Genomic DNA, 13096 nt, shown 5'->3' with positions numbered 1-13096 from the left:
CCCACCCACCCCCCCCCCCCCCCCCGGGCCATCTTCCGTCGACGGTCCTGCAATAAAGTGGACACCTGGTGGTGTCTCCTGGCGAATAATTCTTTCTTGAGCCATCCCATCTTGACGGCATTGTCTATGACAACGTTGATGGTTCACAAGCGTAGATTTCCGTCAACTTGCAGAAGAGAGACGCCACCTGTGACAGCCCGATGCCGACGTTCCAGAAGATTCCCCCTTCTTTCCGTTTTTGTTGTGTGTCTATTTTAATTTGTCGCATCATCATTGCATCATTCGCATCATCTGCATTGCATCGGCGTCTCCGTTGCCGCCCGTTTTCAAAACTTGCATCCGTTAGTAGTTGCCGGTCCTCGTCGTTGTCCGTTCTGAGTCCGACCGCACACGCACGCGTCCGCGGCACCGTCGAAACCCTGTTTTTAAAGTGTGCGTGAAACTTCTTCTGAACGGGTTGAGATTTGTCGTGCGGTATTATTTACATATAGGTAGGCCGTCTATCGAATTTCGTCGCGATCGGAGGTCGTCTGGTATCCCAACAGTCGACCGTAGTGGCACCGTATTCGGGCTACCGTCGGACATCTGTCGATGTTTTAAAATTTGTGCCGCGTCGCCCGTTCTCCCTCTCGTCTCCGGATATCCCCTCTACACGGCCGCGTACCCATTCCCGCGTGCGGAATCGTCCGAATCCGACCCCGCGGTTGGATCCGGAACGCGATTCCGGCTAACCTAGCCCCCCTTTGCCTATATATAGACCCCCGGGTTTATTTTAGACAGCCCCCTCTCCCTCTCCACCTCGTTTTCCGTGCCCTCCTAACCCTAACCGCGCAGCCCCACCTCCAGCCTCTCTCCTTCCCTCCTCCCGCGGGCCCGCCAGGCCCAGATCGGGCCCGGCCGAGCCCATCGCGCCGCCGCCGCCGTGGCCCGAGCTCCCTGCGCCCGGGGCTCCCTCTCCCGCAGCAACAGCGCCAGCAGCTCCCGTGCCCGCCGACCTCCTCCGGGAATCGAGCCGCCGGCGACCTCCCGCAGAGCACCAGCCCGTGCCCCTCGCCGGAGCACGCCGCCCGGCCAGATCCGGTTGTCCGCAGCTCCTCCCGAGCCCTCCTTCCAGGAACCGGCCGAGGCCTCGGTCCCGCCGGCCGCGAGCTCGCCGGAGCAGCGTCCCGCTCCTCCTCCCGTCCAGATCTAGCCCCGCCCGGCGAGCCCCGCCAGTCCCTCGTCCCCGCCGGACCCGCCTCCTCGCGTGTCCCCGGCCACCTGCGGCGCCGCCTTCGCTGGAGCCTCCAGCCGCCGCCGCGACCAGACCGGATCGGGAGGGCGAGCAGCCCGACCCCGACGCCCGTGCCCTAGGCGCTGCTGGGCCGCGCAGGAGCGCGTCGAGCCGGCCCAAGCGCCCCGAGGCCCAGTCGGCCACCGCCTCCCCCAGGCCGCCTCTTCCTCGCATCCGGGCCAAGGCCTGCTCAGGTGAGGCCTCCCCTCGTCTATTCCGTGCCCGCGCGTAGTTTAGTTTTACTGCGCCCATGCCCCTGTAGCCCATTAGTAATTAGTTTAGGCCCGCTAGTTATTTTTTTCTTCTTTGGTTATTTTCGGAATTAGTTAAATTCCAGTAAATAGCCGTATTTTAAAACGCTCGTAGATTCCTAACCATAAGTCGGAACGACGCGTATTATATATGGTTTTGTGGTAGTTTCGCGCGTAGAATACGAATTTGAAACATGCATAATTGGTTGACGTCGTTTGTCGTGCCGGATGCCTAGAATAACGTGCTGTTTTAATAGGATACTGCCCGTATTTATTTTTCGCGCAAGTACGGTTAGTTCGAATGTTGTAGAATAAATGTCCATATTTTAGGAATCATTTTTGCATGTATTTTAGAGCGGTCATTTGTATTTTTACGTGTAGGGATTTGCCAGTAATTTATTTCCCCGCGTATAGGTTATTTTTTCTCGCATTTATGAGCGGCATTATTTTAAGTTGCAAACCCCGCTTATTTTATATGTTTCTGTGCAATTAGTTTTAGTTTTTGAGGAAGTTAGTTCGCGGGATATTTTGCCGTGATGCTCTTTTGTTTAATTCGTAGGATTTATTCTGTGCGTCGTTTGACGGAGTTGTCAACTAGAGAGTTGATCTTGGATGTCTTGTTTAGCCCCTGGTATTTTTGGTTGCAATAGAAATGCATGTTTAGGTGTGTTTTGATTGCCCTCAAGTTGCTAGAAATAGTGCTGATTTTGAGGAGCTGAAATATTTCTAAGTCTGGAATCTGTTATTATTTTGTTGCTGTTTTGTTTTGCTTCTAGCTTGTGATCTGTAGCTCTTTTAAGGTTGGTCCAATGGAGTTAGTTGTACCCCTTGTGTTTCTCTAGCATACTGTAAATTTTCATGCCATCTGGAGTCCTGTAGATATAGGTTTTTCTGCTGTCAATATTGCTTCAGGCTGAAAACTGCACTTTCATGAGGTGCTATTTTCACTAAGTCTGAAATAGTGTGTGGGATGCCATGTTGTGTCTTCTTTTCCTAGTGATCCATGCTTCCATGCTAGTTGTTGTTAGTTGTTTGTAGTAGTGTGTCTTGTCCTCTTTCGTGCCATGTCTTGCTTGAGTTTATCGGAGTTGTGTAGCCGTAGTTGTGGGGCGTCGAAAATGCTATGTGGCTGATTTTGGCAGATTGTAGTGATTTCTTGCTTTGCTCGTAGTTTTCGAACCGTAGCTCCGTTTTGATCGTGTCCTACATGAAACTTGCTTAGAATCTCGTGTAGTTTCATTTTATCTTGCTGGTTGTATATTTTGAAGTGCTCGTAGCCGCCGTTGCACACATTTTGCATTCATGCCATCATATCTTGCGGTGCTTGTATCTTTTGATCCGTAGCTCCGTTGGAGATGTTCTTTATGTGTAGATCGCTTTCCTTGACGCGTAGAATCACGTGAACCTATTTTTTTTGCTGTTTAACAACCAATTAAATGCATTAGCTCAGATCTGGACAGAATTGTAATTTAACATGTGAGGTCGTCTCGGAGATGCTATATGTCATTTTCGACCTCACTTAAAATGCCTAGATAGGTAGTTTAATTTCCGCTTCACCCCTTGCATGTTTGACAACATTAATATTGCCGTGGAGATAACCGGGAGTGAACTAAATAATTAACGTGGAGTTTCGTCAATATGCAACTCGTGCATATTGAACTTCACTTAATGTGTAGGTGTGTTTGAGTGATTTGTCATGCCGTGACTTGCATGTATTCAGTAGCTCATGCATCATTTGTGTTGTGCATCGTGTGGTGAATATCGTGTGTTGATGCTTGTTTCCGATTTCCCCGTCTCGATAGAGTTCCGCAAACGTGTCGGATGTGAGGACCCGTTCGACTACGTCGGTTCGTCTGCTTCACGGAGGCATTCTTCTTCCAAGCGGGATCTCAGGCAAGATGATCATTTCCCCAAATACCATTACTATCATTGTCATGCTAGTTTTATCGCTTCTATCGATTATGTCTCGTTGCCTACCACATGTTAAATATCAGCCTCTCAACAATGCCATGAAAACCTTCAACCTGTTCAACCTAACAAACCACTGATTGGCTATGTTACTGCTTGCTTAACCCTGTTGATAGCGTTGCTAGTTGCAGGTGCAGATGCTTCCATGTGAAAGCATGGGTTCCTTATTATATCATCATATTTAAATGCTATTTAATTTAATGCACCTATATACTTGGTAAAAGGTGGAAGGCTCGGCCTTTTCTAGCCTCGTGTTTTGTTCCACCTTTGCCCCCTTAGTTACCGGCTACCGGTGTTATGTTCCATAAATGAGCGCTCCTAACACGATCGGGGTTGTTATGGGGACCCCCTTGATAATTCGTTTTAGATTAAAGCTGGTCTGGCAAGGCCCAACTTTGGTACTGCATTTGCCTAATAACCTAATAATATTGCATAGGGACCCGCCGGCACCCGCGGACTAATTTAATCAACCCCCGGGCCAGTGCTCCTCATGAGTGTTGGTCCCACCTGAGCGATGTCCGGCGCCCCTCTGGTCACCCGGAGGTTTAGCGATCCCGACGTCTAGCTCATCCGCCGTGTCCCGAGAACGAGGTACGAGACTCCTATCGGGATCGTCGACACGTCGGGCGGCCTTGCTGGATTAGTTTTACCTTTGACGAGATATCTTGTGCATCGGGATTCCAGTGATGCTTTGGGTAATCTCAGAGTTGAGGTTTTCCACTAGGGAATCCGACGAGATCGCGAGCTTCGTGATTGAGGATTTCTATGCGGCTTGTGGTAATTTGTGATGGACTAGTTGGAGCACCCCTGCAGGGTTAAATCTTTCGGAAAGCCGTGCCCGCGGTTATGTGGCAACGTGAAAACTTTGTTTAACACTGGTTCTAGATAACTTGAAGTTAACTTAACTAAAAAACTTGTCAACTGTGTGCGTAACCGTGATTGTCTCTTTCGTGAGTTCCTTCTCCGATCGAGGACACGGTGGGGTTATGCCTGACGTAGGTAGGTGTTCAGGATCATTCATTTGATCATCTGTAGTTCACGTCCGTTATGCGTAGATCTTCCCCCTCTTATTTCTGGTACTCGTAAGTTAGCCACCAAATATATGCTTAGCCGCTGCTGCAACCTCACCACTTAACCATGCCTCACCCATTAAGCTTTGCTAGTCTTGATACCTTTGGAAATGAGATTGCTGAGTCCCTTGTGGCTCACAGATTCCTACAACACCAGTTGCAGGTACAGGTAAAGGTTACGTGATGCGAGCGCGTTGATTGTTCATTTGGAGTTGCTTCTTCTTCTTCTTCATCATCGATCTAGGATGGGTTCCAGGCCGGCAGCCTGGGATAGCAAGGATGGACGTCGTTCTTCTTTTTTCGTTTGTTTTCGTCTGTAGTCGGACCCTGCTCTTACTCTTGATGATTATGTAATGTACTGATGTGACTCTGATGTAGCTTGTGGCGAGTGTAAGCCAACTCTTTTTATATATCTTCTTTTCAGTAAATGTACTTGTAACGATATCCATTCTTGCGACACGACGAGATGCGCTTCTATCCCTGACGAGGCCTTCGTGCCAAATTGAGGATAGGGTCGCATCTTGGGCGTGACACCACCCCACCCTATCCTCGAACTGCAGTGTAACTTCCTTAGTTTATAGGGTTGTTTGTAGCATTGGTTTGGTTAATAGATTCGAGTGTTTTCCCCAAAAAATGTTTTGGACCCGATAAACACCAAACGTTAGCAAATCGATGAATGATTTTATGGCAGTTTTGGTTGATGCGGGGATGGTAAGTTTAGTTGGTAAGCATGGCAATTTTGTCCTCGGTTTGTTTTTGCTAGAAAATTGCCATGCTTGCCAACTAAACTTGTCATCCTCGTGTCAACTGAAATTGCCATAAAATATGTTTGATTCGTCATGGGCAAAATCCGAACGTTCGGGACTTATCATTTTTTAATATTTTCTATTGATTCTTCTGCAAATTCATTGGTATTTTTTATTTAACTTCTAGATGATTATTATGTTATTATGGTAGCCTTTTTTTACCTGAGAGCTGACTGTAAAAGAAGTGCCATAATTACACACACAAAAAACTCTTGGTATGGCAAATATGCGCATCTTATACCTTACCAACAAGAATTAGTCGCTTCACGTCCTTTGCCCTCCTAAACTGGGCAATTAGGTCACTTGATACCTTTTTCTTTCTTCCTTCGTTGTGCTACAACTTAAAAGGAGTGTTTGTAATGCCGCAAGAGTAGACCTTTTAATTTGCCGCTTTACTGCTCTTGTTCGAAACCTCCTTTCTTAATCAATGAAATGACAAAATTTTTACCTTGTTTAAAAAAAAACTTCTGAATGGTCTTTTGAGTCTATGAACAACCTGAGACGGAATCTTCGCTGCCATCCCCATCACTTGCACACTTCGCATGATCAACTGTGCAGTGCAGGTCCAGTTCAATCTGGAGCCCCTGCACCAGAGACGGAGCTCTTCGCCTTTGTTTACTAAGGCCAATGAACTTACCTATTTATCAAACAGTGTTATAGTAAGAGAAAGCAGCGCCAGATGCGTCACGCTTCCTCCTCCTCACCGTCCGAGTTAACTAATCGTCTCACCACGCACATCAAAGCATCTGTTGATGAGTACATCAAACATAAACATATGCCACTACTGAAGCTAGTGCTTCTCTCTGTACTCTTATTACGGAAGAAATGGCAGCTGCCGCGTCGCAATGTCCAACCGGCGTCAAGTCAGCAACCGTCCAGGCTCAAACTCCGGTTAACCGGTGCAGAGTCAAATAAAGTGTCTGCTGTGGTAACAATCAACCACTTGTGTTGTTTCTTCACGTAAAAATCTACTCCTTGCGTCTCATAATGTGTAGTGTCAAAAACGCTCTTATATTATGGGACGGAGGGGTATCATACAATGTAATCAATGTTGATGTTGTAAAAGAATAATGGAAGTTGTTGTTACAGTGTCGCGTGGACGGCTAAGCTTACAACAAAACCTAGCAAGGCGCCAACCATGACCTGCGCCTCCGTGTGGCCGACGGATTCACTCAACCGGTTATACTCCTCTGCTAACTCAGTTACATCCTGAGGAACAAAAACAGGCTCCGCAGCCATCTCGCGGTTTGCGGGGAGGGATTCGGAGCTGGAATTTACCGGGCCACCGCCGTCCTCCTCATCTGGAGTCGTCTGCTCCCGTAGGGTCCATAGCTTGTTCAAAAGCCTCGCATGCTTGCCCACTTCTCTTCTGACTCCCTATTGTAAACAACAAATAAGCCAATTGAAAGCAACAAATGAGGGTATTAGCTCCAGTAGTTTTACTACTCTATGAAAACTCACAGCAAATTTCTAATCTGAAACAACACTATCGACCTTTGGGTAAGGTTTTTGCAGGTCATTAACAAAGCTCAGACATGGTGTGGCATGAATACAGTAGAGGGTAACTAGATGAGGGCATGTACTGGCCATATACCCTTACGGCCCGTTTGGATGTACTAGTAGACATTTGGAGCCAGAATATGGAATTGCCATTGTCTGGCCCGAATACCACTGTTTGAATACCTACTTAGCGACAGACAGGATACCTACTAGTAAGGAAACATGGGTACTAACTGAACTGGTCAAACTTTTTACAGCTGCATCCACACCAAGCTGAGAAGAAATTATACATGTTCAACTACACTGATAAAGAATCCAGCGGCACTGAAAACGATATATACGATTACTTAGTGGGGGTTAGCTGAGACATGCATTGGTTTTGGATGTGCATAGATGAAGACAGAATCAGAAAGCAAGGAAAGAAAAGCTCAGACAGATATTGCTGAAGTGCGCCGAGGGAAGAGTGGGGGTCCGCTATCCACCCCATAATAGTGCTGGTGTTATGTTCTGCGAATCAATATTTTTTTTAATTTATTTAAGTATGTATATCTGTTGGGCCGTTATTTGAGATGGGCCATAGGCCGTGCCGGCCCTGACCAGATTCTAGAGGGCAAAGGCAGAAAGAAAATGTATCGGAACAAAATCGTTTCTTAATGGATGTTCCCTTTTTTGTATCTTATAAGAGATGTGTGTGAAACATGATTGTTAAACGTCTAACACCTTTGACCTCCCAGTTTCCTGAAAAAGAAACAGCAACAGAAATGGGGAGATCTAGGCCAATACAGCAGAAATGAAGAGTCTGCTGGGTAATAAGAGAGTTACATTCCTGTCTTCCTGATAATGAAACATGGTCTCATATTCGTACTAAGTCTCGATCAAATCAATTCCAAAATTCTGTTTTGCAAGTTTTGTGAAAAAAACACAACATCAATGGGGAGATCTAGGCGATGCAACATAAACAAAGAGTCTGACGGGCATTAATAGAGTTACATCCCTGATAATGCAATATATCTCATGTTTGTACTAAATCAAATTAAATCAATGCCAAACATGAGTTTTGCAATATTTTGGGGATTGGCACATTGTACTTGCAAAAAAACTGAATCACATCACCACCACGCTTGAATGATCAATAACCTGACAGATGGTCGAAAATGGCCAGGTTGATAATTTAGTAGAAGATAAAAGCATTAAATTTACCATACCTGAGCATCATACATTACAATCGAGGCAAATACCACCGACATCCCAAATATGGAGTCAGCAAACCCCCTGCATTCTAAACCCCGAATCAAGAATAAAAACACAAAAACTAAGGACAAAAACAAGCAGAAACATGACAGCTCTGAGCTAAAGCATATTAAAGAAGCTAACCTTTCTAGCGCAAGCGAGGTAGTCACAGCCACAACCGCCTACAACATGAAGTATAATAGTTAGAACCATTCAAAATTGAATTGACGATTTGGCAAGAACTAATAGCTTTACCTCAAAATATATGGTTGTGCACTTGAATAAAAAACTAAGATGTTGTGATAATACCTTGCTTTTGATTCCTATTCCATGGTACATGTTTCCTGATGTAACATTTTCTTTTTACTAACAAAGCATCTCAAGAATCCAAACAGCACCCTAAGAGCGTGTTCGGATTCTCTCCACTCCTCAACTCCGATCCCGGAGTCTACGGAGAGGCACCGAACGCTCGAACTCTGCGGAGTTGAAAACAAGGAGTGGAGCAGGCTGCAGTGCGTTTGTGGGGAGCGGCTATTTCGGCAATCTCAGATCTTAAAAATCATGGAGTTGATAAGATTTACAATGGAACTGACACCGCCAAGTGAAAACAGTTCGAGTTGTCACGCCCAACTCGCTCATTTATGTCTCTGTTCCAAATCTCCAGCCAGATCCACCAGCCGCTGAACAAGTCCTCGTGGATAGGGAGCAAAGCTGCCTGCTGAACAGGTTTTTCTATCGCTAGCTTTTACAAGGAGCAGCATTTTGGATGGAGGAGCGGGAGTTGAGGATTCAGAGGAACTGGATCATTTCCGAACACGCTCTAAGTGTTGATTTGTGATTCTAATTATGACGGTGCAAATGGAAAGCATGACGATGCATGGGAGGATAGAGTAGTTAGCCTCTGTACATAGGGAGAGTAGTGTGTACGTATTTATATAGTTTCTGGATTTGTTTCCTTTTCCAACTCACAATAATTCAGTTGCCTTACAATGCCTTCGGTGGACATACAGGATTGGTGGATGCCTTATTGTTAAATTTTCTGCTTGCAACTTTCCTTGTATAGTTGACAGTCACATCTGTGCTCCCTGTGGTATATCATGATTTGGTTTCGCCATTTTAAATACATGTCTCACGTGTCCTTAATTTTATTCTCTTTTCATGATGTGCTTTTTTAGCACTAATGCTTCATTTCGAATTGTGTTGTGCTTCTACTTCAGATGCTTATATGTAACAAACTATTCATTAGATAGATGGCCACAAGTTGTTTATTCACCATGACAAACAAGAGATATATAACAGAGAAAAGAAAATATGCAACTAGTGGAAGGCGCAAACCATTGTAAAATTACAGTTTCTGAGTTTTCAGAAGAAAAAATAGAAATGTATAATATGCTACCGCATGTGAGCATTGACAATACAAAATGTGATCACCTCCAAACCGTACAAGGACACAAAATTGTATATGTATAATTGGTATGTCATAAAAATTAAAATGCAGTACAACCATGATTTTCTTTCAAATCGTTTTGAAACTTCAAGATGTATATGCACAGCATGGGCTGTTGGACGCAACTAATTGTGGAGAATCCGCATTTCCGTTCTATCTCCATTCTTATTACTTGGTACCCTACAATTCGTGCTGCCAAACTTCATAAAGTGCTGCGTTGTTATGTCTCATTGTTGCAATGGAAGGGGCGAAAAGTATTTGGCTCAAATTCTTTTCTAAAGTTTGACCGGGAGCAGATAATAGAAACCATCTGCATCAGCAATATAAGATAACAATCGCTAGAAATGTTTAAATATTCTCATCATCTTGTAATTCTGCTAGTACTGTACATCTTAATGTAAAGTGGTGGAAATGTATTGGTCAAAATGGCCTCCGGAAGAACAGAAGCACAACCTTATCCCAGGCAGGCAGGCAGGCAGGGACTAAGAGCCAAACACGCTCTCAACATGCTCCAGTAAGTAAGGCAGCAGCAGCACAACAAACTGAAGGAATCAATGGTCAGGAGACGATGGTCTCACCGCTGAGTGGGTGGAGGGCATCCCCCCTGACTGGGCGGCGACCCTGATGATGTCGATTTTGCCCACGTCCCTGCCGGAGGTGAAGGGCTTGGCCAGCTGCCCGATCACACTCGCCGCCGTCGCCGCAATCAAGACCTTGAAACACGAGCCGAGTCCTTACTTCAATCGAAAGATGAACGCAGCAATCCGTTAAGCTAGTTACGGCGAACCTTGTTATGCGCGAGCTCGGCGACGTCCTCCGGCCGGAAATGGAGGGAGGACGCGGCCGTGAGGGCCCGGCGGCGGCGCGGCCCGCGCCTCGGGGGGTGCCAGGAGGAGGAGGAGGCCGGGGAGGAGGGAGAGGTGAGCGCCGCGGAGGGGGGTGGGGGGCGGCGAGCGAAGGATGACTGGGTCATGGCCATTGGATTCCCGGGAGCCGACGGCTGCCTGCGCTCCTTGGGTGAGTCGGACCGAACCAAATGGGCTATCTCTTCTTTCCTGTGACCTTCCTCTTGTTTTTAATTTCATCTTTTTTTTCGAGGAAAGGGGTATATGCGAAAATCCAAGTCTACTGTTCTCGCTTATCTGTTCTCGCTGATGAAAAAAAATACAAAAATACAAAAAAAATCTAAATTTGTTTTATGTGATATGTATTTTGATGTGTGAGGTCCGCTTTAAATTTTAACTTATTTGAACATATGAGCAACTCTCGGTAAAAAAGACAAATCGGGTCAGAACAGCTCGTGAACAGTAAACCTTTTTTACAGACTTCGATTTTTTTTTTTGCTGAGAGCTGCTCAGATGTCCAAATAAGTTGAAATTTAAAGCGTTCCTCACGCATCAGATTATCTACCACAAAAACTGATTATTTTAAACTTTTTAAAAATGTATATTTTTTCATGAACGCGGGTGCAAATGAGCCCGAGAGCAGAAACGCTGCTCTCTATTTATTCCTCTGAAATAGCGTTACAGTCTGCTAAAACAAGCTTTTTTATGTTGTCTAGAACCTGGTGCAACCAACAAGCGATGCTACGTTTAGTTCTCCCTATATTAGCTAAACTACGGGCAACACTATTTTGTTTACAATCAATTCTTAGCGGAACAAAACCCCGAAGTTGTAGCAACTTCTTTATTTCTATCATGAGATATTTATAGGCACATCGATCGAGCGAGTCATCCGTCAAGGCTGCAACGGCTGTTGGATTATCCTATTGGACAACCACTAGGAGATCAGTGTGTTCCAAGCACATAGATAAACCTTCCAATATAGTGTTGATCCCCGCCTCAAGAGCATCCTTTCAATGGAACAAATATATGTAGGTTGAGAAGATCACCGAGCCGTCAAAGTTCTGAAGCACCATGCTAGTACTCGCCTCGCCAGTCTTTGGAAAGAGAGCTCCGTACACCGAAACGTCGTCCAGCCCGTGGGAGGCTTGGTCCATGGCCTCATCGGCACTCGAACAGGCGGTAACCTGGTTGGTATCTCCTTCATTGGTTGCTTGCCCTTGATAATGTCATCCACATTAAGTCGTTGTGCTTGATCAAAAGATGTAAGGTAGCTGCTCAAGAAGGCGCGAAAGACCTGCAGGGGCGGAACCATCTTCCCATGGATAATGTCATTGCGCAAACTCCGGGTTCTCCAGAGAAGCGTGATGATCATCTCCCTTGATTTGGTTGGTTGGTCAGCCAAGATGCCGAACAGCCATTCTGACCATGTCTTAATTAACTTATCCTTCTCAAGTAGCTGCCATTCTTCTTTCATTTCTTTCCATAGGCTTCGGGCATGCGGACATACTATCACTGCATGGAAAGAATCCTCCACTTCAGAACCACAAAGAAGACATTGTACAGGAACATTAAGGTGGCTCCTTGCCTTGCAGCTATTCGTGGGGAGAGCATCAACCGCAACTTTCCATGCGAAAGCCCGCACTTTGGGTGGGTCATTTTCCTTCCAGATCATGTTCCAGCACGTCCGGTCTCCCTCTGGTCGTGCACCATTGGCACCTGCATTATGTGTCTAAAAATGATCGTTCATCACCAGTTGGTAGGCGCTCTTCACAGAGAAAACTCCATGTCTCCCTGGATGCCAAGCGATAAAGTCCTCCTCCTAACTAGGTGAAGTTCTGATAAAACGAATAGTGCAGACATCTACTGGCCAAAAATGTTTGTTCAGCAGTTCCAAGTTCCATCGTCCGTGTGCGTCAAAAAGGTCAACAACTTTTTTTAGATGACATCTTCCCTTTGGAGTAACAGGTCACAGCGACAGGCCCCTAGGTAGCCAGGGGTCTCGCCACAATCGAACTTTCCTCCCAGACCCAACTCGCCATATCATGCCTCTTTTCACAAACTCCAAGCCATGCTCAATCCCCCGCCAAATTGCTGAAGCGTTCCCGGTAAAAACCGTGTCCACTAGATCCCCGGCAGGAAAATCCTTTGCCTTTAGAAGTCTTGCTACAAGGCTCTCAGGATGCTCTAATAATCTCCAGGCTTGCTGGCAAGGAGAGCTTGATTGAAAGCTTGCATGTCTCTAAAGCCCATACCACCCATTAATTTTGACAATATCATCTTGTCCCAAGCGAGTCAGGCCATCTTCCACTTCCCCTCCTTCTACTCCCCACCAATATTATCGGATCATACGAGTTAAATCATCACAAACTGACATGGGTAACTTGAAGACACTCCTCACATATTGAAAAGGACGTGGATGTCGCCTAGGGGGGGTGAATAGGCGCTTTAAAATAGTTAAGGTTTAGGCTTGAACAAATGCGGAATAAAACTAACGTTTAATATGTCAAGCACAAAACCTACAAACAACTAGGCTCACCTATGTGCACCAACAACTTATGCTAAGCAACATAAACAACTAAGTGATAGCAAGATATATTACAATAAACAATATGTCTATCACAAAGTAAAGTGCATAAGTAAAGGGCTCGGGTAAGAGATAACCGAGGCACGGGGAAACGATGATGTATCCCGAAGTTCACACCCTTG

General features: G+C 45.8%; 1 protein-coding gene across 1 annotated transcript; it reads right to left on the bottom strand.

The window, feature by feature from the left end:
- Positions 1-6360: 6360 nt before the first annotated feature.
- On the bottom strand, positions 6361-10549 carry LOC123411205 (uncharacterized membrane protein YuiD). The gene is made up of 5 exons (XM_045104149.1): positions 10333-10549; positions 10124-10258; positions 8243-8280; positions 8074-8140; positions 6361-6745 (listed from the first exon to the last, which is right to left on the bottom strand). Exons 1-5 carry the CDS (start codon positions 10522-10524, stop codon positions 6452-6454), a joined length of 726 nt encoding a protein of 241 aa, XP_044960084.1. The 5' UTR covers positions 10525-10549; the 3' UTR covers positions 6361-6451.
- Positions 10550-13096: the final 2547 nt, after the last annotated feature.

Source organism: Hordeum vulgare, chromosome 7H (assembly GCF_904849725.1).
Source record: "Hordeum vulgare subsp. vulgare chromosome 7H, MorexV3_pseudomolecules_assembly, whole genome shotgun sequence".
Taxonomy (NCBI): Eukaryota; Viridiplantae; Streptophyta; class Magnoliopsida; order Poales; family Poaceae; genus Hordeum; species Hordeum vulgare.
This window is presented reverse-complemented; position numbering and strand designations above follow the sequence as displayed.